Source organism: Strongylocentrotus purpuratus, unplaced genomic scaffold, assembly GCF_000002235.5.
Source record: "Strongylocentrotus purpuratus isolate Spur 01 unplaced genomic scaffold, Spur_5.0 spur5_scaffold_21, whole genome shotgun sequence".
Lineage (NCBI taxonomy): Eukaryota > Metazoa > Echinodermata > Echinoidea > Camarodonta > Strongylocentrotidae > Strongylocentrotus > Strongylocentrotus purpuratus.
The window spans coordinates 10,963,869-10,989,512 of NW_022145607.1; the positions used below are offsets into that span (position 1 = coordinate 10,963,869).

General features: G+C 39.5%; 2 protein-coding genes across 2 annotated transcripts; both read right to left on the reverse strand.

Annotated features, from left to right (window-relative positions):
• Positions 1-303: 303 nt before the first annotated feature.
• Positions 304-4,131, reverse strand: LOC100893525 (transient receptor potential cation channel subfamily A member 1 homolog). The gene is made up of 4 exons (XM_003731496.3): positions 3,907-4,131; positions 3,159-3,227; positions 2,412-2,600; positions 304-1,699 (listed from the first exon to the last, which is right to left on the reverse strand). Exons 1-4 carry the CDS (start codon positions 4,093-4,095, stop codon positions 1,454-1,456), a joined length of 693 nt encoding a protein of 230 aa, XP_003731544.1. The 5' UTR covers positions 4,096-4,131; the 3' UTR covers positions 304-1,453.
• An 837-nt stretch (positions 4,132-4,968) lies between these two features.
• Positions 4,969-25,309, reverse strand: LOC100893074 (transient receptor potential cation channel subfamily A member 1 homolog). Its single transcript, XM_030994138.1, has 17 exons — positions 25,157-25,309; positions 17,684-17,839; positions 16,812-17,021; positions 16,006-16,099; positions 15,305-15,569; positions 14,126-14,768; positions 13,642-13,733; positions 13,094-13,309; positions 12,792-12,912; positions 12,021-12,157; positions 10,031-10,152; positions 9,022-9,150; positions 8,126-8,565; positions 7,126-7,443; positions 6,448-6,588; positions 5,610-5,718; positions 4,969-5,105 (listed from the first exon to the last, which is right to left on the reverse strand). Exons 1-17 carry the CDS (start codon positions 25,307-25,309, stop codon positions 4,969-4,971), a joined length of 3,483 nt encoding a protein of 1,160 aa, XP_030849998.1.
• Positions 25,310-25,644: the final 335 nt, after the last annotated feature.

Below are 25,644 nucleotides of genomic sequence, written 5' to 3' on the forward strand. Positions count from 1 at the left end.
TTTCTATCTCTCACTCTCTCTCTCTCCTCTCTCTCTCTCTCTCTCTCTCTCTCTCGACTCTCTCTCTCTCTCTCTCTCTCTCTCTCTCGTTCTCTGTTTGTCTGTCTCTATCTGTCTCTCTCTCCCTCCCCTCGATCCCCTACTTCATTCACTACCCTCCTCCATAATTATCTGTCTTCTTTTTTTTTTCTGCGTTTTCGTCTTATAGTTATCTTTTGTTTAATATAAAACAACAACAACAAAACAAACGAGTCTAATATGCAATCTCAAAAATTCTTTCAAAAGATAATCTGTAAAGATATCTTTCTACTCTACGTATTATTTATTTGATTTTATAGCAGCAAAAGATATACAAGTTGAACATAGAACACACATATATAATGCCTTATACTGTAATCAGGTCACAGGTTAAAACTTAAGCAGATAAATACTAATATTCTTCATTTATATATCGTTTAATACATGCGAATACACTTGGTAGTATCAATATAAAGAGACAAATTCTATCATCAGAAAATACCTTACTTACTTTTAAAAAACGATAGTATTATGGTACATACTTCAATTCAAAACTTAATCTTAAATGAACTTACATTGTTTTCGTTAAAGAGAAATTTGTATTATACATGTAGGCACATTTTATATACGAGTCGCATCCTTGATTTTGTAAGGGGAAAGGAAGCAAAGCCTTTATAATATATTATGGAGTCATCTTTCGTCTTTCCTTCTTATCCGATATACTAAGTATTATTGTCTATCATAAGGCATGTGTCGATAGATCCCTCCTTCACATCATAAGGAAAAGACAACCTAAATTTATTGGGCATATTATGAGAAGAGAAGGCACAGAAAAACAAGATAGTTACAGGACAAATTGAGGGAAAGAGAAACAAAGAGAGACAGAGCACCATCTAAATGGATAAGTTCATTGGGCTGACTGGTAACAGAAGTAACGACATATTACAAAGAACCAGAGATAGAAGTAGAGGGAAAGCCTTGATCGCCAATGTATGGAACAGGCAAGGCACCTAACAAGCAAGTCTTTCATTATTTTGACAGTACCAAACTTCGATCGATTAATGCATTTCATTCAGAAGGGGGGGGGGGGGCAATAAAAACAGAGGCCATAGAAAGTTAAAATGGTACTTGTTTTCTAAACATGCAATCTATATAATACAAAGCTTTTAGTTTTTACAGTTTAAACCACTTATTTTAAATATACGTGTGCTTATTTACATTTTAAACACTAAAATTATTTTCATTGCCATTTGTAAGAATGCAATATCTCATACACCCGCTATCATTATTTTTTCTTTCGATCTGCATGATTATACAATTTTATCTCTCTGTATAGCACTTACCCCATAATTATCTTTACTGCTATAATCGTCTCCATGATGACGCAATCTTAAACATTTTGTCTGATAAATCTGTTTATATTATAACACATAGATTATTTGGAGGCATCCCGTGTCATCTCGTCTTCGTGTTTCAGTTTCTTACGGCCCAGGAGGGCGTCGATCTTTCTCTCCATTCGGTCGAAGCGATCGCGAATACTTCGGATCTCTTCGTCTCTCTTCGGGTGTTCGCCACCCGTTCGGCCGCTCGACGTCGTCATCTTTCCATCAATAGATTCCAGTCGCTGCTTCATGCCGGTGTAGAATTCATCATTAGGAAGTCGCTCCTTGAATGTTCCTCCCTGCATTAGAGAGGGTAATGAATACTTATTAGTACTTATTACTCTGTTAATCTGTTATAGATGAGTTAATCGCATAATGTGGAGCAACAGGATATGAAATGCTGAAACGGATGGCTCAAGATCGAGGTACTTGGAGAGACACTGTCTTCATGTAGAATTATGATTGGGTCACTGAATCAGTCATAAACTGACAGATCACTGTTGATGATGAATCTTATATTGCTCTATCTATCTAGTTGTTCATCTACAAATTCATATATATATAAATCATCTCTTTCTCTCTCTCTCTCTCTCTCTCTCTCTCTCTCGCTCTCTCTCTCTATCTCTCTCGCGCGCTCTCTCTCTCTCTCTCTCTCTCTCTCTCTCTCTCTTTCTATGTATCCATCCTTCTATATATTCAACTATCTTCTTATCTATCTATCTATATCTTAATCTGTCCATCCGGCAATCTATCTTTCTATAAATCAATATCTCCATTTAATACATCGATATATCTATCTACCAATCTACCAACCTAACTATTATCTTTTTTTAACATATCTATCTATCTATCTATCTATCCATATGTGTATCTATACATCTATCTATCTATCTATTTACCTAATATCTATACATCTCTATATTTCTGTCAATTTATCATCTATCTATCTACCTACCTATCTATCTATTCATCAATCTTTTCACCATCTAAACATTTCTTCCTCTCTCTTACCTCTGAAGCTGTCCTCTCGCAGACCATGATCGCTTCTTTGATTACCCTCCTGTCTCCAGTGAGCACACTGCATCCTCGCCTCATCCTGGGGCAGCATCCGTTGTTAGGGTAGAACCGCTTCTTGGATCGCATCACCTGCCTCCAGATGCAGACTGGAAGATACTGCTGCACCTCCATGATGGCCTCCACCTATACCAATGTACACATTATGATAGATGGTGAATGTGTGAAATGATAGACAATTATAGACATATACATTGAGTTTTAATACGAATGGATGTTGAATACCAAATCAATGATGCCCCTTTAAACATTACTCTTTATTTATCAATCATTTTATTTCTCGGACCGCATAACAAAAGGAAAATTCAAAATTACAAGATACAATAACATTAAATAACATAATTGAACAGATAGATACATTCTCTCTGGTCTTTTATTGTTCCATGTCCACGTTCCTCTGATTAATTTTGCTTTTCTCTCTCTCATTATCTTTTCATTTTATTCTTAATTTTCAATTGATTCACTCTCTTTGTATATCCGTTTATTACTGAAACTATTCAGCAAAATAAAGTATTATCAAATCAAGCCGGAAATGTCTCATTTCACTGAATGATGAGGATTGCCACTACGATCCCCTCTGAAATTGCCATACGTTGTAAGATTCTGAATCATCAAATTCTTCAATCACTATCTACTTAAATGTCAATGATTCAAGTAGTATCTGAAGATAGAAGAATGGCATACCCGCATAGCAAGACGATAAAACTTGGCCTTTCGTCTGATCTCATGTACGTCATACACAGCTAGACCAATCTGTAGGAGAAGAGATAAAGAGTCATTCAAATAAAATAAAAAATATTGGAAAGAAAGGAAAATTGAGGTTATTACAATACTGTATCATGAATATTACGATTGTGTATTGTATTATCTACCGGCGCATCAGTAAACTTATAACTAAGGATTCAATAGAGTTTAAGAATTAGCACTCAATATACAGGATTTAATATGCAGTTTTAAGAAATAGCACTGTGTTCTTTGTAATAACTATAGTTAGATTTAGATCTCCTTTTTTTCTGGATTTGAGTAACTGGACAACTCATAATGTGTTCATTAAATCCTAAAGTATGTAACAAAATTCAAATATATCTATTCCATAACTACCTAGTGTTAAAAAAAAAATAGGGAGTATTAAATTTTAAATACGTTTCGGTGACTAAGGATGTGTATATCAACAATTTCGATAAGATCAGGGTCCGTCTCATAAATACTATGATTAATCTGTTTTCTTTTAAAAAAAACAAGAGAATTTGCTCATGCTCTTCTAACAACATATATTGACAGGAGCGACGGACATGACTGCAACGAAGACAGCAAACATGACATAAGTGATAACCTTGTGTGTTATCTAACCCTACTAAAATTTAATCTCGTTGATTTTAGATTATTTCAGTAATATACCGACTTCCTTATTAAAGGTTCAGAGACTACTTACCAACAGGTTGACCACAATGATGGACATGACAGCCACGAAGACTGCGAACATGAGGTAGGTGATAGCCTTGTAGAAGACCGATGTGAGGAAGAAATCATCCTCGTCAACATCTAGAGTGTTCTCAGTACCTAGGTAGTCCTGACTGTGGAAGAGCCCAACGAAGTCGAAGTCACCCAGCATCATGGCCATGATCTTCACCAGTGACAGTTCGATTCGGTTGAACGGCGGCTGTAGGGAGTAGTAAGGTGAGGTGGGTGGAATTTGTGGACAAAATTGAAGGGGGGATAAAGAGAAAATGCACTTTCCTGATTCACCTATCATAATAGGGCATGACTCAATAAAAGTTTGCGTTGAAATATCTCAATTTTGGAAATCGCTTGTTTCGCGTGGACCCTTTCCTGCCCATCCTCTCTTTCTCTCTCTCTCTCTCTCTCTCTCTCTCTCTCTCCCTCTCTCTCTCCTCTCTCTCTCTCTCTCTCTCTCTCTCTCTCTCTCTCTCTCTTTCTCTCCCCTTCTTTCTCTCTCCTTTGGGGGTGTTATTGGATACCCGGTGAATATTTTAGTGATATGCAAGGCTTGTTTCACTGGTAATGAATATGCCTACATTGCAAACCCGTCGATCAGGAAAGTCATTGTCATGAATCAACTTTTTTTTTCTGTAACATGGCAGTTTTGCCGGTCCCAAATATCTGCATTCTTCTGATTCAGCACTGACACAAATTATGTAAGGAACACCTTAGCAAAGTTGCGCTATCAATTTTCCGGTCGCAATAAGATTTTTCACGAGCTTGATATAATATCTCTCGGATATTATTCGAGGTGATGTGTCCAGCGGATAAGTCTCCTGACTGTGAACCACAAGGTACGGGGTTCGAATCCCTGCCACAACACTAACATCCTTTGGCAAGACGTTAATCTACATTTGCCACACTTCACCCAGGTGAGTTAAAATAATGGGTACCTGGTAGGATTATTATTTGAAATGCACTGTGCGCTGAAAACGGCTGGCGGAGTGAGGGTAATCATTTCCAACGCTCTTTGGAAGCGCATAGGGACGTTATATCATAATGTGTTAGGCACCGTACAAGAACAGACTATTATCATTACCTGATTGACAAGAAGCATGTAGAAAGCGAGGGCGAAGGCCATGATAAAACAGAACAGGACCAAGATGAATTTGAGGAAGCTTCGAAGAATATCTGTAATAGACCACGACGGCAGAATGAAAGGGAGATTGAGACAAAGACGTGAATGAAAGGGTAGAAAAGGGAGGGGCATGGAAAGGGAAATGAGAGAGAGAGAGAGAGAGAGAGAGAGAGAGAGAGAGAGAGAGAGAGAGAGGTAGAGAGAGAAAGAGAGAGAAGGTGAGATAGATAGAAAGAGAAAAAGTCCGGGAAGAGAAAATAAGAGGAGAATAAGAGAAAATACAAGGAAAAACATATAAATTACCATGTATTTAGTACTATCCAGGCCGAAATTACAAATATTTAATTATGGAAAGTTTTGTCTTTATTTAACGTTAACATTACACAACCAAGCGTATCATCATTCAAATATGCCAAAACATGTAAGTATGTTTCTTTTTATCTCATATGCCCTCTAAGATCAATCAATTTCTGATTATTAAAAGAGCCACTATGATATATAAAAGTAATATGGTGATGAAAAATTTAATTCAATATTGCCATAGTAACATAAGTTACCCATGAACATGAGCACATAGAGACCAAGGAAAGAGAATCGTCTGAGGAACATGATGAAGTTGATCCAGGCCAGGCACACAGCTACTGAACCACATTGCCACTGCCATCCCTGTGCATATATACAAGATTCAACAAAAAACAGTGAACAAGTCCTATACAAGTAATAAGGTAGTTTCGGGCTGATTGTTGGTAATATCATACGGTGATGCTAGAAATCGAGGCATCGTTTCACAAGAGGGTCATGAGTACAAGTTCATCGACATCCCATTGAAACGTTTATTAATTACAATATTTTCTCGGGTCGGTTTCGGCAAACGATGCCCAAGTGTATACAGGCACGTAGCCACTGGGGGCACGGGGGGGGGGGGGGGCACGTGCCCCCCAAAAATGTCCCAGATCGATTGAACTTTTTTAGAACCCTTCCCCCCCCCCCCCCCAAACATCAAACTCTGGCTACGTGCCTGAGTTTATATAAACATAAGAGCATGTACTGTTAGTCCTAGCCGACAGACGAACCCTAAAACATTATCGTCGTAACTTATGTTTCCCATTAAAGACGTTCTTCCTCCTATGAAAATCTTTGGTTACAATTTGACAAATTTGGTCATATACCGCCCGCCTCATTTAAAATGTTCTAGCCCCCCCCCCCCTGTACATAAATGCGAAAATGATTCAAACTGAGCTCAATATGAACCGACGAAATGCTGGTCATAAAAGTAAATGCACTACATTTCCAACGATACTGTTGTTTTTGTGTAATTTCTTAAATGTATTTTGCATGAATTATAAAACTGTTGTTGACGTTATTTTAACAGCCTATCCAGGGGACGGATCTTACCATACGCAGCGAGATACTCGGTTGATATTCGGCCTGTCCAGCCAAAGGTATCACGAACAGTATGGATAGGAGGTACATGGAGCATTCCACAAGCTTTCGGAGCCGGAAATATGACAGTCTCTGCACCACCAAGAGGATTAGCTAGAAGCATGAAAATAAACACGACCAAAATAAAAGATTATCATCATAGCGATATTTTCCTTGCAACATACCTCGTTGATAATTAAAGTGAGGGGGATAATTAATATTGTAACATTAGTTAAAGTAGCAGCTTTGGCAGAGTTTTGGACATTAATCTCCGGCTGAAGTATTGCTACCCTGAACAGTTGAAACGGTATTCAAAGAATGTCTTCCATCCGGTGCTCATTTCCTTTAATTTGGTCAAGTGTGGCAAAGATGAAGTTTGAATATTTTCTGCCAAAGAACTTTAGTGATGTGGAAGAGACTCGATCCCCGTACCTTATAATTCGTAATCTGATGACTAGACCAGAACAGATTTATTTGCCGTTTTTATTTGTATTTGATCACAAAATTTATGTAATAGGCTGCACGAGCTGCATACTTTTATAGAATAAATAGCAATAGTACTACTACTAATAATATGATATTTCTATACCGCAAATTGCATAATGCCTCTAAGCTGTATAACAAATTATACCAAATTAAGACCCATTTTACCTCACAAACAAGATGTAAAACTGCAAGAATCAGTATAACCCAGTGACCGTTGACCGCAAAGAAATCCAGAGTGGCCTGCGGAATCCCCTTGATCCAACGCTGCTCGCCATCCCCGAACCACTCGATCTCCGTCTCGTTCGCCATCTTGGCATAGTATCGTGGTGCGACCGCTGTCACGTACCCTGTCAAGATGACCAGGAAGATGAAGTAGATGATGAGTGATGGCCAAAAGACGTAGCGACCGAGGGAAGACCACTTGTGGTCAAGGAGGCTGATGACCAGGGGGTGGGTCAGTAGGTCGACACGCTCCGATTTCACCTGCGATGAAAACGTTGATTGTTTTTCAAATATGAGCAATGATTATGACTGCCAAACTTTCAAAATAACAGGAAGAACACTTGATATTATCACTTCCATGTCTCACAAATATCGTTTTATGAAGAAAGTTACTCATTCATTGATCATGCCAATTTGGGTGAAAACCGGTTGAGAGAACTGGGGGGGGGGGGGGGTTAGGAACTTTATTGTGATAACGCTGTTTTCGTCACACTTTTCATTGAAATAATTACATTTACGTCATTGCTCAATTTGTCCATCCGGTAGTAAGAAAAAACCGAAACAAGTGGCAAGCCTCTTTTTCTACAACTGAATAGAAACACAATCTTCCGCCCTTGAATATGTATTCAACGCAATTAGAGAGAAAGGGTCGAATGCGTAAAAATGGTTGACTTGGGATTCGGCTTTATCTAACCAGAACATAATTAGCACAGTCACGAATAATGTTTAGGTGTTGTATTTATTACTATCATTGACAACACAATAGCAGAAGTGATAACTTTATATTATAAAACAAAAAAATAGGCTATCAAGTGAAAGAACACTTTCTCTGAAAAAAAAAATCATATAATATGTTGTCGATATGGTAGGTGCATAAGATGAAATGGTAAGTGGTGGAGTCTACTTGTCAAATCACTACTTGAATTCCGTCTTTGGGACTTACCATAGCGATCAGAGGATGATTTTTCACCATCCGCGCAGAGTTACTCGAATACGGTCTCATTTTCGATCTCAAATACCCGTCATCGTCGTACGCCGTCACATTCGACATCGGTTCGGGTTCCTCCTGTACCTCTTTGTAACTGGCAAGGGCCTCGGGTTTCTGAGATTCGACGTCGCCATCGTCATGTTTGAATCCGCCGTTGAGCGTACCTTCGTCCTCGGGTTTGTTTGTGAACGAGGTCTCGTTCTCGTCAACCTGGTTCTCCTCGTCAACGTGGTTTTCGTCGATGATGTGATTGTCGCTAGGTTGAGTTTCGTCCTCTTGCTGAGTTCCTTCTTCTTGTGGGGCGTCGTCGTTGATGGGCGTGGATTGTGTTTCAGTCAAGGCCGTTTCGTCCTCTGTACTATCATTGTTGTTGTTTGTGTTATTTTTATTTTCAACTACAGAGAGATGTTTGAGAAACGAGATAGATTTGTTATCTATATTTTTGCTCCCGCCTGTTATAATTTAACTTACTGATCACATCAATGAGCTATTAGTTCAGAGACATCGGTAGAGTATTTATTTCATAAATTAGCTTTTGGAATGGAGAATTTTCGGCTAAATAATCAGTAAAGTAATTTGATCCGACCCCCCCCCCCCTCTCCCACTTCAAAATGGCCAAGAAACACTCCTGGGCCAGACAATGATCGGTTGGGACCTGTTTGAGTCCACATTCTCTGATCCGCTGATTCGATTCCAAAAGCCATCTCTAACAGTATCGTCAGACAAAATACTAATATTGGGGAAGATAGGGAAAGAGATAAAGAGGGGATGTATTAAAGAGAAGATGGACGAAGAGAGGAGAAGGAGTGGGGGTAGGATTAGAGAAGAATTCCTTAGCAATCTTCACTTACTGTGATTTTCCCAGAGGGAAAATGAATCCTCTAAGAACTCGTAGTAGAATTCAATCCAGAATTCTTCGTCCTTGCGGTCTGCATACGGAGAGATTTCAATGCACTTATCCATGACGGCTTGAGCCACGTCTACAAATTAAGGGGGATAAATAAAGAATCTCATCAGTTGTAACATTCTTAACTAATCTACGCAATCAAAATGAATTTACTAAATATTCGTTTCGATAATGCATTTCTATTTGTTACAGAAACGATACGACTGAGGTAGCCGACTCACCGAGAAGAAAAGTTTTTCTAAAGGTTCCGAAACATTTTTCTTTCTTCATCGGAGGTTACTTGATATCGTGAATAGATATATTTGTTTTATAATTATCTTAGGGGGAGGGGCGCTATAAACCAATATGCTAATACCAGTGTTGTAATGACTCGACTCGACTCGTCATCACGACCACAACTCTCAGCTGAACACGGGACTCGAGCTTTAGGACCACGATTATGAAACTAGCTGTCATCATGTAACCGTCATTACCACGTTTACATGTAATTTGAGGCAACATGAATTGTATTGCAATCTTCTTCTTCTTCTTCTGGATAATCTGCCTCCTTCAATACTGATGATTCTTGCAGATGTATATACTGTGGTATGCACAGGCACGTAGCCACGGGGGGCATGCCCCCCCCCTCAAAAAAAAAAATCCAAGATCGGTTGAACTTTTTTTAGACCCCCCCTTTTTTTTATACCTCGATCGATTACATGTATGTGCCCCCCCCCCCAACATTAAACTCTGGCTACGTGCCTGGGTGTGCAGGTGGACCACTACACCGGGGTTTACCCCTACTCCTGTACGAATAGTGCAGTGGGTTCTTAACGTTCAAGGGAGGTGACTTTCCTCTACACGGGGCCTCAATTTAACCTTCCAACCGAGGGATATTAAATATCATTGATATATATCATAATTATGATTTCTCTTGGAAAAAAAGCATGATAATGATGTGTGTTTCTGCTTACCGGGCATTTTCTCGATAAGTTTCTCCATAGGAGTCGATCGATCTTTGTGATATTCATCCCATGAGCTTGATGACATAATCTGTTTCCAGTCACGATGACTCAGCAGAAAATAGGCCACGTTCCTAATAGAAACAGACAAGAAATTGTTAATACATTAAAGAGGTTGGCAGAGATTATCGCGGATTAGTAATTCTGCTTCCCCAAAACGGTGAAGCGCCAATCATTACTGACTAGCATGTAAAACGCCCTTTAGGTGATTCTGACTATTTGAAAAAATCCCAAGATGGTGTACGCAAATAGAGGATTAAGCCAAGAATAAACTTCGGTTGGAGTCATTTTAGTTCAAATCAAAATCTTCCTCTTGAAATTGTACATCCGAGTGATTAAAACTATGGATTACAAGAAAAGAGAGAAACGGTGCATATGTTTCCTGGCTGGTTAAATAAAGCAGGATTTTTACACCCAGTCGTTATGACACTTTGTGCATTTATGAGAATGTTTAGTTATACTTTTGCGTGAAAACGTTTGCTTATATTATCATCAATGTCGGAACACATCGGTGACAGAAAATAGGGATTGATTATCGTAGGGGCGTAGGGAAATAGATATATCGGGACACAGTGGTGCAAAAACCTACGGGTCTCTGAACATAAGGATGACGAAAAATGGGGGCTTCAGAACATAGGGGTGACGAATAACGCGGTTGCCGAAAAATAAAGAGAATGACGAAAAGTAGGGGTGACGAGTAATATGAATGGTGAAACCAAGGGTCCTTGAAGAATAATTGGGATGATGTAAATAGGGGCCATTGAAACATAGGCAAACAAAACATGGGGGCGTCAACACAGAGGGTTATCGAAACATAGGGGTGTCGAAGAATATGGATGTCGAAACATAGTAATGTCGAAATAGAGTTATGTCGAAACATAGGGATGTTGAAACATATGGATGTACAAAATTAGGGGTGTTCGAAACATATGGATGTCTAAACATAGTAATGTCGAAATATAGGGATGTCGAAACATAGGGGTGTTGAAGCATTTGGATGTCGAAAAATATGGAATTCGAAATATAGGCATGTTGAAACATAGGGATGTCGAAACAGAGTTATGTCGAAACATGGGGGTGTCGAAACATATGGATTTCAAAACGTAGGGATGTCGAAACATATTAACGTCGAAACATAGGGATGTCGAAACATAGGGATATCGAAACATAGGGATGTCGAAACAGAGTTATGTCGAAACTTAGGGGTGTCGAAACATATCGAAGTCGAAATATATGAATGTCGAAACATATGGACCTCGACACATATGGATGTCGAAACATAGGGGTGTCGAAACATATAGATGTCGAAACATAGGGGTATCGAAACATATAGAGGTCGAAACATAGGGATGTCGAAATTACCTATCGAAGTCGCCACATATGGATGTCGAAATATAGGGGTGTCGAAACATATAGAAATCGAAACATAGGGTGTCGAAACATATGGATGTCGAAACATATAGATGTCGAAACATAGGGTGTCGAAACATATGGATGTCGCAACATAGGGGTATTGACACATATGGATGTCGAAACAGGGGTGTCGAAACATATAGAAATCGAAACATAGGGTGTCGAAACATATGGATGTCGAAACATATAGATGTCGAAACATAGGGTGTCGAAACATATGGATGTCGCAACATAGGGGTATCGACACATATGGATGTCGAAACAGGGGTGTCGAAACATATAGAAATCGAAACATAGGGTGTCGAAACATATGGATGTCGAAACATATAGATGTCGAAACATAGGGTGTCGAAACATATGGATGTCGCAACATAGGGGTATCGACACATATGGATGTCGAAACAGGGGTGTCGAAACATACGGATGTTGATACATATGAATGTCGAAACAAAGAGGTGTACAGTTTAGAGTTGTCAGAACAAGGTTTTCTGACTTTAGGGTAGCAAATGATCATGCAAATCAAACGTACTCATTTCCACAATCAGCGGCAAACTCCATGCAGTTTCGACCTTGATGATCACGGGTCAGCAGGTCGACGTCGTGTTCGGTCAGTTGTTTTACAGCATCGAGATGACCACCTATACACGCTAGGTGGAGCGGAGTGACCTGAATGGGGGTGTATGAAAGAAAGAAAGAGAAAAGGGGCGGGATGGAGGGAGGAAGGGAGGGAGGAGTTAGAGAGAGAGAGAGAGAGACAGAGACAGAGACAGAGAAAGACACAGAGACAGAGAGAGAGAGACAGAGAGAGACATAGAGAGGGAGAAAGAAGGAGAAGTAGAGAGAGAGAGAGGGAGAGAGAGAGAGAGAGAGAGAGAAGCAGGAGATGACATTAAGATCTAAAATAATAGAAATGAAGTAAAGGTTAAATTATCTACAATGTCTTCATTAATGTTTTACATTTCGACTACAACAAAGCCAGGGTAATAAAATGATTGCATTTCTCACGAGGCTACCCCGGATAAACAAGTAATATTATTATTATTATCATCATTACTAGACCTATTATTAGCCTACTATATGTTATTATTATTGTTACTATTATTATACACGTATTTCACTTAAACACATAATAATATTTGTATTTGTCAATCAATCCATTTATCAATCAAACAATCAATTAGGAAAGAGATCAGTGTATCAGACTATGTGTTATTCTTGGATTCAGTCAAAATTCAAAATCAGTTTCGAGTTTTTAAATTGATCACTTCTTAAATGTATTTGACGCTATATCTCAGCTTACCCCGTTTTTGTCTGGGAAGTTGATATCAGCCCCAGCCTTGACAAGCGATCGAACTGGCTTAGCAAAGCCGTTGGCGGCAGCAAAGTGAAGAGCTGTTCTTTCATCAGCCTTCTTGCTGGATCTTAAGGATATGAAAACACATCGTATGAGAGCTTTAATGAGTTTCAGAATTTCTATGATGATGATATTTAAATAGTGTCACTCAAAAAGCTCAACATGAAAGGGTGATTCACGGAATAGCAGATACTGGGAGAATGAAGGAGGAAGAGAGAGACACACAGACAAGAGAGCGTCATAGCCACCTGGTATTGTCTGTGACATCGTCGGCAGTCATTTCCTGATTGAACCCGGGTCCAACGGGGTCAATGGTTGTGGCATTGACCGATGCGCTGGCCTTAGTGAGCTCTTGGACCACGACATCGTGCCCGTGTGCAGCGGCGTGATGGAGCGGTGTCTTCCCGTCGTCATCGTAGAAATTGACGAACTCTGGTTTCCAGCGAATCAAAACTCCGACCGTCCTGGAGGTTTTTTAAAATGAGATAGACAAATAAAAACGATTGTAATGATTGGAATAACATTTCACAAAATAACTTTAATTTTCTCTGGCTATCGATGATTTTTTTTTTTAAATGTTAAAGATTGTTATATTATTGGCAAAATAATGAACGATTCGGTTTTGGATAGGAAACTCGAGCATAAATTTTGTAAACTTCATCGACCTAGTTTGATGGCAAAAGGCAAAATATGATGTCAAGTCAAATGTAGTAAACAATGATTTGTTTTCAATCGACTTTACAGACTATTGGATGTAGAGTTGCAAATTAATATTTGGACGGCGTTTGTTTCTTACTCTGTATGGCCGTTCTTTGCGGCGTGGCTCATGTACTTCTTTATGTCGTCATCACCGACGTCATTCAGCTTTGATCTGTACCTCAGGAACAGCTTTCAAAAGGGACAGAGTGAAAAGGCGGATTTCAAGGTTATTTCCATGTGTTATCTAAATATAGCAAGTTGTTCTTAATTTGAGTAAAAGATTACATTGGAACGCCTTGTGCATATTCATTTTTTCCAACATTTTTCTTACCAATAGAGCTTGGGCATAAGTCAAATTTGGTTACATAACTGTACACGAAATCTTTACACCTCTTCTTCTTCTCTTTCCTCGTTGTCGTAGCCTTCTTATTCATCTTCTTCGTTTTCCTTTTCTTTTTCTTCTTTTTCTCTTTTTCTAGTCTTGCATTTTACAATCCTGATTTTTTTTAAAGAGAGTTAGAGAGTTCAACCCCAGTCCCGTTAAGTCCCATCTATACAAAGAGATATTCATTCATATTTACCTTCAAGACATTTGCTTTGTTCTCAGTAACCACCCAGTCCAGGAATTCAGCGATGGATTCATCTTTCTCTTCGCTTATCGGTTGAGCTTCCGGTTCAGGGGTGGGCTCGACTTTGAAGGCGGCAAGGCTGGTCTTCTCATCAAAATTGTCCGGCGTAGTCGGCTCTTCAGGCTCATTCACGGGATCGACTTTACCCTCTTCGTCGAAATCACCAGCTAGACTTTCCTCGACGTTCGTTCCCACTGAGTCCGCTTTCGTTGATTTGGTTTCGTCGATCTCCTCCAGATCTCCTTTGTTGTCGCCATCGTTGGTGTGGTCAGTGACATCTGCCACCGAGCCTTCGTTTTCATTTTCGTTTAGTTCGTCTACTCGGTAATCATCCTCCGCATCGACCGCTGTTTCATTTTCTTCTTCCGCGATGGCATCGAGATCGTTCCCTTCAACGTACCCGATCGAAGATTTTCCACCTTCGCTGATGATTGTCGCGGTATCGTAGTTGTCTTTGATGGCCAGTGGAGTTTGGTTCTTGTTGTTATTATAATGGCGTTCTAGGAGAGCGATGATGACGTCAAAACTCTCGGCATTGGCTGCCACCTGGAGAGGAGTGAGGTCATCGACGTCGGTCTTTTCGAGATTGGCCTTCCTGACAACCCAACAAAGTTATGATTAAAATTAGTTTTGATTAAATGTAAGGAATTAATGTTATCGTTGTTTGTTATACTGTAGTATTTGTGAAGTAAAACTATGTTTTCTTTAGATTTTAATTTTTCAAACAAGACCCGTGCACGGCCAAAGATGGCGATGCGAAGCCTTAGTTTTCTGAGAATATTGCATTGTTGTCTAAACAGTTAGCGATTTTAAAAGATCTTAATTAATAATACTTCTATCTTGTCTCGAAGTATTTTACTTACATTATGCTGTCAATGTAAAATTGAAGAAACTGCCAATAAAATTACTCTGGGTTTTATTCCTAGTCACGCGCAAGACAATAGAAGACGATTTAAAATTAGATTTTAGATTTAAGACCTTATCATTGAAAAGATAGCTGACATCGCTGAATGCAATACACTAAATGAAGTTTCTTTGTAGTTCACTTTAATATCTTTCCTATTAATAATGAATGTTTAATAGCAGTTCAAAAACAAAGTCAGAGTAAAATCCATCCTTCTTTATTCTTACTTTTCGACCAAGTGTTCCACCACGGCCCTGTGGTTGCCAATACAAGCCAGATGCAATGGGGTTCGAAGATCCCAGTTTGTACTGTCGATCTTCGCACCTCTTTCGACCAGAAGCTCGACTACGTCAACATGTCCGTTCGAAGAGGCGATGTGGAGAAGAGAATCGTCGTTCTCCCCGCGAAGATCCAGCACATTGTCGCGGTCATCATTGACTCCATTGTCGAGGTCGTACTTCTCCGCCTCATCGCGATTTTCGGACTTAAGAGCTTGGAACAAATGGCGAGAAGTATATGAATATCTGAATCGCATGTTTATTTCTAGCGATGAACAATAATGATAACATGAACGCTCATATTAAGTATACAAAGTACGGCCTAAATCCCATTGGGAAAGGAAATTACACCAGCCAAAGGAAACAAGGGCATATCATCCGCCTTTCACGAGAAATGGTAAATATTCTGACTAACATTAACATTTGTATATACTTTAGAGGTTTCCACGCTGTGTTTGCCACGTACACAGTGTACGTACTTTCGTATATCTACTCAACTTCATATATTTTCTCAACATTTGAACATTATAAAAGCTATCATGCATTCCTTACAGTATCATAAGAATACCCAGACAAATTATTAAATGTCTATCATTTATTGGAGTGAAGTTATATTGTCATAAATTATTGTTTTCTTCGTGTAAACCAACCTTCATCCAGACACTTCTTGACGAGATCTGTGTGGCCTACTCTGACTGCCTCATGGATGGGAGCCACCCAGTTCCAGTTAGGCTCGGTCACCAGCTAGAGAGAGAGAGAAGGTGAGAGAGAGAGAGAGAGAGGGTGGGGAGGGAGAGGAGGGAGGGAGAAAGAGAGAGAGAGAAAGAGGGAGAGAGAGAGAGGAGGGAGGGAGGAGAGAGAGAGAGAGAGAGAGAGAGAGAGAGAGAGCAAGAGAGAGAGAGCAAGAGAGAGAGAGAGAGAGAGAGAGAGAGCAAGAGAGAGAGAGAGAGAGAGAGCAAGAAAGAGAGAGAGCAAGAGAGAGAGAGCAAGAGAGAGAGCAAGAGAGAGAGAGAGAGCAAGAGAGAGAGAGAGAAAGGGAGAGAGAGAGTGAGAGAGAGAGAGCGAGAGGGGGATATGTCACGATAGTGAGAGACAAGAGAGGGAGTGACAGAGGAAGGAATTGTTAGACAGTTAGATACACTGATATATCTCTGGGTATTTAGATAAATAACCTTAAAACAGAAGAGATAAAGAGGTGGTAAGAGATACAGTTAGAGGCAGGTGATGCACATGAACAAATGAAAATAATTATTCCAAAAGCTTTAAAAAAAAAATTAAAAAAAAAAAAAATTATACGGGAAATGTATGACAACTTCACACAACAAAGGTCCAATGTGTATTTACTTATCATTGTGTTATAAAATACAGACATGTGAATCGTATTATACTTTACGTCATCATTTAAAAAAAAAACATCGATGTACCGCTGCATATCTGATCGAGGCTTCAGTCTTACCTCTTTCAGATGCCCTTTAGCCCTGGCCCTATCAACGATCCTCTCCGCAATTGTTCTGTTTCCCTTCCTGAATGCGATGTGGAGTGGCGTGTCAAAATTCTCGTCCCAAACGGTCAGGTCAGCGTTGTTTTTGATGAGCTTGAGGGCGATGTCGGTCAGGTTGTTCTCACAAGCCACGATCAGGGGCGTGCGATGTCGACGGTCTTCGACCTGAGGTTATCAGTCAAGGATTGACAACAAAATAAAAATATTTTACCCCATCGTTACCGTGATATGAACAAGGCTTTGACCCACAAAATGGTAATGCAGTAAAATGAAACCAACTTGAGTTGGCCCTTCACAATTTTGGTTAATTAATCAGCTCACGTCAGTTTAATCAAGTCACTTTCGATAATAGTATTATAGTAAAAGATTCAAAATGGATCAGCTGAGTAAAACCTATCGTCACTTGTTTTGTGTTCAATAATGTAATTATTTCTAATCTGCGTCAACTTTTACATGTACGTAGGCTATCAAGAATCTCAACCTCAAGGAATTCCATAGGCTACATCTTTCAACAAACACATACTAAGAAATAAAGGCTGAAATAAAGGATAAGAACTAAATCGGTTTATTAGCAGCACCTCTTGAAGGTGCGGAAATGCAACGTTTCAGGGTGCAATCTTGTCTACAGCAGTTTGAGAGGTGCATTCTGCAACTCTCGAAGCTCAGTACGTGTTACACATTTCATAATAAGATCTCACGCGGGATTTATTTGCAACCATTGAAGGGGTCTCTGCTGTTATACCATTTGGTGTAAACAAAAAAAAGGAATGAATTTACTTCTTGATGCGAGGAGATAAACTTAACCTTGGTATAAATATCATTCTTACATTGATGTCAATGTCTTTCCTGGAAAGAAGGTCTCTAACGCCATCTACGTTGCTGTCGAGTACAGCTACATGAAGCGGAGTGAGGCCTTGGGAGTTCTTAGCGTTGGTGTCAGAGCGCTTCTTCCTGAACGGAGGATTCAATTTGGGCTTCGCATTCTATGAGAAATGGAAAATAGATAACATTGAGTAACATGGGGAGAGACATAGGTAGATGGGAAAAGAGGAGGAGGAGGAGGAGGAGAAATAGAGATTGAGGTGGGGTAGAGTCGTAGGGGAGGCAGAGAAACAAAATGAAAAAGAGATAGAAATATAGAGAAAGAGACAAACATAATGAGAAAGGAGGAGGAAGAGACTTCGAAAATAGAAGTGGTGGTGGTGGTGGTAGTAGTAGTAGAAGTTGTAGTCGTAGTACTATTAGTAGGAGCAACAGGAGCAGGAGCAACAGGAACAGGAGCAAGAGAAGGAGGAGCAGCAGGATGATTAAGAACAATAGCAGGAGAAGAAGGTGCAAGAACAAAAGGAGCAGCAGGAGCAACAGGAGCAGGAGCAAGAGGAAGAGGAGCAGTGTGGTGAGCAAGAACATTAACATGAGCAGGAGGAAGAACAGGAGCAAGATGAAGAGGAGCAACAACATGAGAGAGAACACTAGCAGGAGCAGAAGCAGCAAGAACAATATCAGGAGCAGAAGGAGAAGGAGTCGTAGGAGCAGGAGCAAGTATAGGAGGAGCAAGAACACTGACATGAGCAGGAGGAACAAGAGAAGGAGGAGTAGCGGGAGCACAAGGAGCAGGGGGAAGCAGGAGGAGGAACATGAGCAAATAAACAATATACAAATAGTTACAAATAATACACATTTCCACTGTATGATAAAAGAACAAAACCCGAAGAATTCGTCAACGCTTCCACGATCGCACATCGCATTCCTCCATAATTATTCTATGGCATAAACACAAAACGCACAAATGACATTTACCAGTTAGTATACTTATTGTCAACCAAATGTATGATTCTTGTTGTCGTAGTAGAAGAAGTGCCAGGCCGGACGGAAATTACCAATTTTGGAACCTTTTTTGTCCGTATAAAACAATAAAACATTCAGTATTTAAGGTTTGGATATAAAATTAAGCTGACATAATTCATATGCTCCCTCTTTTGTGGAAGTGCTTGTTTGTTAGAATAGTTGTTGTGTTCAAAGTTCGAGCTCCTGTCCTACGCAATTTACCATGTATTGTACTCGATATTTCAAAAGAGTTTCTTTGGGTCTTTTTTTCCTTTCGGACATGACATGAATAATCGCTCCCACAATCCTGCTTTGTGTCTTTCACAGGCTATTAATTCCATGGAATTTCAGCCATAGTGGTTTTATAATCTGCTGAATGCTGTCAAATAACTTACTGCTAGTTTTGTTGTTGCTACCCTTTGATGTTTTTCAGCTTTTTATCAAATTTCAATAGTTTTCTTTGTTTTTTAGTGTTGATATTATTATACAATAGTATTGATATTTTGTTAAACTAAGCCATGAAAGTATTTCGTATAAACACGAACGAACTACTTTCGCATGTTTAGTTTCACCGTATTTGTATGCTATATTATCGGTTGAAAAAAGAAATAAACTAATATATCAGCAGAATCAGTAAAAAAACACATGATATTTATGTGAATATACAGTTGAAAATATGAAAATAGCCAATAAGAATCCTAAATTTGCATCATATCAGATTAAATGTAGTTAACATGGCAAATTCTACTATATTTTTTAAAATAATGCATTTGTATATGCTTGTTTCAGCTGATGATTTATTTCCTCTCTCCCTTCTTTGAAATATTAAGCCATGCATTTCGAAACCGTCCTTACATTATCTTGTCAACACCTTCATCTATACATATTTTGACAAAGCCTTTCCAAACGAAATCAAAGAACACCCCAGAAATAAGAATTTACACATTGTAATTAATCCAGTCATTTCTCATAAGAATATATTTCTTCTCGTGTAAACTGTGTACAATGTCTTATGACGTAACTCAGTTAAATATCTTCACTAAGCAACCGCATAGTTCTTCCTATTAGGATGTCGTGGCCTCAATACATACCCTGTCTAGTTAGGACATCCTTTGAATTAAAAGCAATGCCAGATTATTGTCAAAACTTACGTAACATGATCTGCCTGTCTGTCTGTCTCTCTCTCCCTCTCTCTCTCCCTCCCTCTTTCTCTGTTTCTGCTTGTCTGTCTCTTAATCTCTCTCAACCTCTCAACCTCTCAACCTCTCTTTCTTTCTCTTCGCTTCTTTCTCCACTTCCACCTCTAACCCCCTCTCTCTCTCTCACATCCTCTCCCCTTTCCCCCTCTTTTTCTCTCTCTCTCTCTCTCTCTCTCTCTCTCTCTCTCACCCCTCTCTCTCTCTTTCTCTCTCTCTCTCTCTCTCTCACCCCATCTCTCCCTCTCTCTCTCTCTCTCTCTCTCTCTCTCACTAACTCTCTCTCCCTCTCTCTCTCTCTCTACCTTACCATCCCACTCTCACGCATACAATATAATGTCTCAACCTTGTGAACTAACGAACTAAATTGACTGATGGCACTGAAACAAATGTGACGATTTGTTTGTTCACAAATACTCAATACTGAAGAAACAAATGCAAAGATTAGTTATCGAAAAAGGGAACATATCTAATTTGTATGATTATCTTCCTTTGAGAAAAGCAATTGTATTGAACAGAACGTAGTCAAGTTTGCTGTAATGTTGGTCAAAATCTGGTGCTCGTCATCCCTTCGAACATTCAAGACATATGTACTTTAGTTGAAATGTACTTTTAGCCTGCGTTTTCTTTGTCCTCAGGCAATGCAATTTCCTTGCCCTCTGACTTCTGTTTGTTTACGGTTTATTGGTGTTCGCAATCAAGGTGATCATACTACAAGACTCAACCCTGATCTTAATTCTCTCATTAAAACAATTATATTTATACATGTATATGTAAATTTTGATTATATGAATTATCTTTAAAATCGCTTTATTTAGATACAAGGGGGAAATGCGCTTGTAAAATGGCGACTGGCTAGAATGCTCCCCAGGGAGTGGAAAATGTGCACACATTGTGTGCGGGTAAGCCTGAATCCGATGACCGGGGTAATAATATATCTGTAAAGCGCTTAGGCACATCGTTGGATCGGTGTATTGAGCGCTATATAAAAAAAACGGATTATTATTATTATTAAAGGAATGTCTAAAATATTAGTTGAATTGATTTGTATACAATAAGATGGTGTTGGTAAACAATAACAATAAATTCATTCCAAACCGTCAATGATGTTGTTTATATAGATACTAGTGTACACGGTTAACCATTCGAAACTGTTTATCAATTTGTAAAATTTGTTGGTGTCATTTATTTCCCATACATGTATATGCAAGCTAGTTGAGAGTTTCGATTGGATGATTTTGTTTTGGACCAGCGTCATGCTATGTCAACTTGTGTTTATGGATACTGTTTTAATTATCTTAGCTGTAATAGCAAACGCATTCGACCAAAATGTGTGGGATATAAAAGTATTCTCATTAATATAAAACACCTGGTGTCTTTGAATAAGCGTCAATTATTTTTACAAAAGCTTAAATAATAACAAAATTCCAAATTGTAATTCTTTGAAGAAGAACATTTTTAAATATTATGAAGACGAGAGATATATTCATTCTTGTCTGATATTTATAACAAATTATTTACTAAAGGGCAGTCACTTCACCATTTGTTTGTATGAACAACAAGGAGAGAATTGTGAAAGTATTCTGTTTTATTTGAGTTGAAGAAGGATTTAATTTCACTGAATAGTAAAATGTTTTGTTTGACTCAATAAAATAGCATATGAAGGACTAAAACGTTAACAAACAAAATAATATAAAGCACCTGGGCCCCCGTCTTATAATGAGTGGATATTAATCGTAACTTATTGATTTAATCGAATTATGTACATAAGAGATAGGAGACTGCAAACTTGCTGTTGATTAGAGAACTTGCGATTGATTTTGGATCAATCGTAACTCTTTATAAGACGGGGTCCGGGTAGTACCTTTGCCCTCTACAATTAACGTGCGACGGGTAATTTTCAATATTTTCCCACTAGTGTTTGTACAAAAAGCATGGCTACAGCCCAGAAGACTGACAATGTCGGTCGAACGAATCTTCTGAAACGTTGTAAGAAGACTCAAGCGACAAACGGCCCACCAGACCGCCATCGTCGGTCTATAGGTACATGTATGTCCCGTTCGAAATCACTTGAAATGCAAATATTAAACTAGTCAAATTCAAAGCAAACGATGATGTTGAAGGCCATTTTCATTATGATTTTCTTACTTTTGGTCGTAATTGAGAAGCTGAACCTCCGTGGATATTCTTTTCATAATGATTATACTACAAATATATATCAGAAAAAAAGTGTCTGATCTATCTCTACACTGGTTCACAGGTTTGAATGGGATTACTGTAAAAAACAAAATGATGAGATTTGTTTCTGTCTGGTAGTTCTTCTTCCAAATCTACTTCCTGGAGTAGACGCCAATGTATATATAAGAACGGATAGAGGCATGGGGCTAAAGTATATGGATTAGTTGTCTTCTCCCTCCCATCGAGTTGTACTATATAATTTCCTTCGTTTTATCGTTTCGAAAACCTGTCATATCAAAATCATTCCCCAAATGAAGATCAATGTCATTTGATAAAGTAACTATCTTGACCTTTTGCACGCGCCTAGATAGCTTTCTGCAATCAATTGGAATAAATCGTTTCTATGGCAATAACATTTCTTCACGAGTGTTTTCTCCCGGGCATACTTTAGTCTGACATTCCGGTGACATTTTCTCTTTGTTACGCACACAATCTCGTCTACCACATGGAAGAGGGCACACGAGGAAGACAAAGAAGAAAACGATACTCGATTCACCCATGGGGGCCTGAACCCCTGACCCTCGCATCCAGGGTAACTGTTTAGTGAAAACGGGAAGCATGATAACCTTACACTTCGTGAAAAAACAATGAGTATTATATTACGGACATCTATTTTGAGGGTGTCTCCTCGTTTTTTACGAAATTAAGTGTGTTCTGTGGTCAGGAGCGGGAGCGGTAAAGTTAATATGTGCCCCCCCTTAGATTCCGACGATGGGTCGACGCCCATGTGTGATGTAATCCTCAGACACATATTGATACACATATAGGTCTAATTGAAATCGCGTCATAAGCCTACATGTACCTTGTTTTGAAGTATCAACTACCATTTATTTATAACTCCACCCCCCCCCCCAATATTTGTTTATTACATTTACAATGGCGTAGCTTCAATCAACTCATTCAGAAGGGGGAGGGGGCAGTCCCCGAATCTTATTCTAGTGATGGAAATTTGAGGCTATATAGTTGCGAGAAGGGCCTAGTTCCCTGCACTGACATTAACCATTGTTGTGGATTAAAAGTGTGTACAAGACCCCACCCCCCTCATCGTTTTGATCTCTATTTATTCACAAAGTTAGTGGAACCACTGCCATAATGGGAAAATAGAATACGCCAGACTTTTTTTGTCTGACAAACTGACACAAAATCAGCTTTTTCTTGGGCTCTAAACATGTAATAGTGGAAAGCATCACCACTACTTGGAACATCTGACTCCTCGCTTTTCAGTTAAAACCGTAGACAATAACATTGATCATAATATCTCGGCAAGATAGTTCATGGAGATTCACTTAGCCTGCAGGTAGTATGTGAGATGAAACATACATTATACGGGATATCATAGCTTAACCCGTCCTTTTCCCCCACCACCCCACGAACTTTAAATTAACCAACACAGGGCTATAAACGCATTTAAATTCAAACGTAGAGATGCCTATATCAGTAAGAGGAATACTTAAATGCCGATACAATCGTAGGATTAGAACAAAACTTTATGATGACCATTATGTAATACATTTCGGTCAGACTGCCTCTCGCTACACAAGGCCCCCAACCATAAGATCATGGCCAAGTCATGCATTAAGACAATGCAGTCACAATTGTTTCGACTTAGTTTCTCCAGCTTTTCTTAAGGCTCTCTCTCTCTCTCTCTCTCTCTCTCTCCCACTCTCTCTCTCTCTCTCTCTCTCTCTCTCTCTCTCTCTCTCTCTCTCTCACTCTCTCTCTCTCTCTCTCTCCCCTTTCTTTGTGTCCATTTTTTCGCACACACTCAGCAAGCTTGTTCATTTCCCTGTATTGGTTCCATCCAACACCATGGATGCACAACTGTTTATTATTACCTTCTTTTTTCGGATCCTTTCTTAAAGGTAATACAAAGTTTGGTATGGGGTCATAAATTTGGTTCAAATGAACATATTGGAAGCATATGCGATCCTTCAATATTTAGTGATCGTTGTCGCGGTTAAAATCGAGTCTAAAGTTATGAAATTGTAAATAATAAACTCTTTATGTTGTATAGCTCCCTCTCAAGGTCAAAATATTAATTTAGCTATAAAACAAGTTTTCTTGACTAAAATCGACCGATTAGCTATTCCCGTTTGGAAATTATATATCACAGCTACATTTTCTGAGATTTACATGGTCGCAGCTACCACTGTACGGCCGTAGGCGGTATTTGAAATTTATCAAAATTTACCGGGAGCACCGGTAAATTGTTATATTCAATTTTTCTCGAAAGCAGAAGTGTTTTAGGGGCTAAATTTTCTAGTGCATATATTACATCTACAGAGGCATCAAAATATATAAAAATTATAAAGAATCACTATCCACCAAATTTTGAAAATTTCCCAAAACTTTGTATTACCTTTAATACACTTTTGTATTTTCTACTCCAAACAACAAGGAATACAGATACACACAGTAGCGGATCCAGGCCCCCCCCCCCCATCACGTGATTTTTACCCTGGCGCTCAAGGGGGGGGGGGGGGGGGTTGCAAATTTTGAAATTTTCGAGAACCAAAAAAAATGTGCCTCACTACCCCCCCCCCCCTCCCCCCCTCCCCCCCCCCCCCCCCCCTCCCCCCCCCCCCCCCACTGAGCGACTTTTCGGCCGGCACGATTTTCAAATTTTCGGAGGCAAAAAAAAAAAAGTTGGGCCCCCTCCCCTAAGAAATCCTGGATCCGCGCCTGGATACACATACATCTTGGGGACAAGCCCTGTAGCCTAGCTATTTGAGATCATGAGAGAGAAAGTGTGAGAGAGAGAGAGAGAGAGAGAGAGAGTAGAGAGTGGGGGGGGGGGGGGGGGGGGAGGGGGGAGGGAGAGGAGAAGGAGAAGCAAAGTAAGAGGGTAAAGCAACGTGAACAGATGATTATAGCCTCCCAGAGTCACCCCTCTCCCGATGGCCCTTTTCTTTTGCTTTTCATCAACGTTGCACGACCGATGCCGTCCCATCATCCATGACACCAGTGCCCCCCCCCCCTCACAAGCTGGTCTCAACTATACGCCAATGGTATATATTTACAACAGAAAAACTATCTCACCTGAACCTTTTCTCGGAGTGAAATCTTTTTCTTCCTCGGTCTATCATCCTCACTTGACGATGATGCCAGGGACGATATGGACCTCGATTTCGATTTCCTCTTGGGCATGATCCTCGAGATAATTTTCTTCGCCTTCGCCGACGACGACGACATGGTCGTATTCTCTGTTCAAGCCTTCAGAATAGAAGATAGTGTGCTTCTTGCAAGCAGGTTGTCGAGAACTTGAAATTTGATGAAAAGTTCTTGCTTAGCGTCGTGACTGGTTAAACCATAACAAAGCGACAGAAACTACAATGTGAAGAAAGTTCTTGCTCCAAAGTGAGAGGGCGGAAATGAAAATATGAAGGAAAGATTTGCCTGAACCAGAGAGAGTGGCAGAAACTCAGCGAAACCTAATTGTGAAGATAAGTCATGGATCGGCTAAACCAAAATAGAGCGATAGAAACTGAAGATTGAAGAAAAGTTCTTGCTTCAGCATCACAACCACA

Excerpts from the sequence above, each read along its gene's own strand:
- LOC100893525 (XM_003731496.3), bottom strand. The coding sequence starts at position 4,095 with ATGGCCATGATGCTGGGTGACTTCGACTTCGTTGGGCTCTTCCACAGT. Across the intron at positions 3,228-3,906 it reads TCATTGTGGTCAACCTGTTG|ATTGGTCTAGCTGTGTATGA; the intron begins GTAAGTAGTCTC and ends CTTCTCCTACAG. Across the intron at positions 1,700-2,411 it reads GCGAGAGGACAGCTTCAGAG|GGAGGAACATTCAAGGAGCG; the intron begins GTAAGAGAGAGG and ends TCTCTAATGCAG.
- LOC100893074 (XM_030994138.1), bottom strand. The coding sequence starts at position 25,309 with ATGTCGTCGTCGTCGGCGAAGGCGAAGAAAATTATCTCGAGGATCATG. Across the intron at positions 13,310-13,641 it reads GCAAAGAACGGCCATACAGA|GACGGTCGGAGTTTTGATTC; the intron begins GTAAGAAACAAA and ends AAAAACCTCCAG. Across the intron at positions 7,444-8,125 it reads ATCATCCTCTGATCGCTATG|GTGAAATCGGAGCGTGTCGA; the intron begins GTAAGTCCCAAA and ends TTTTCATCGCAG.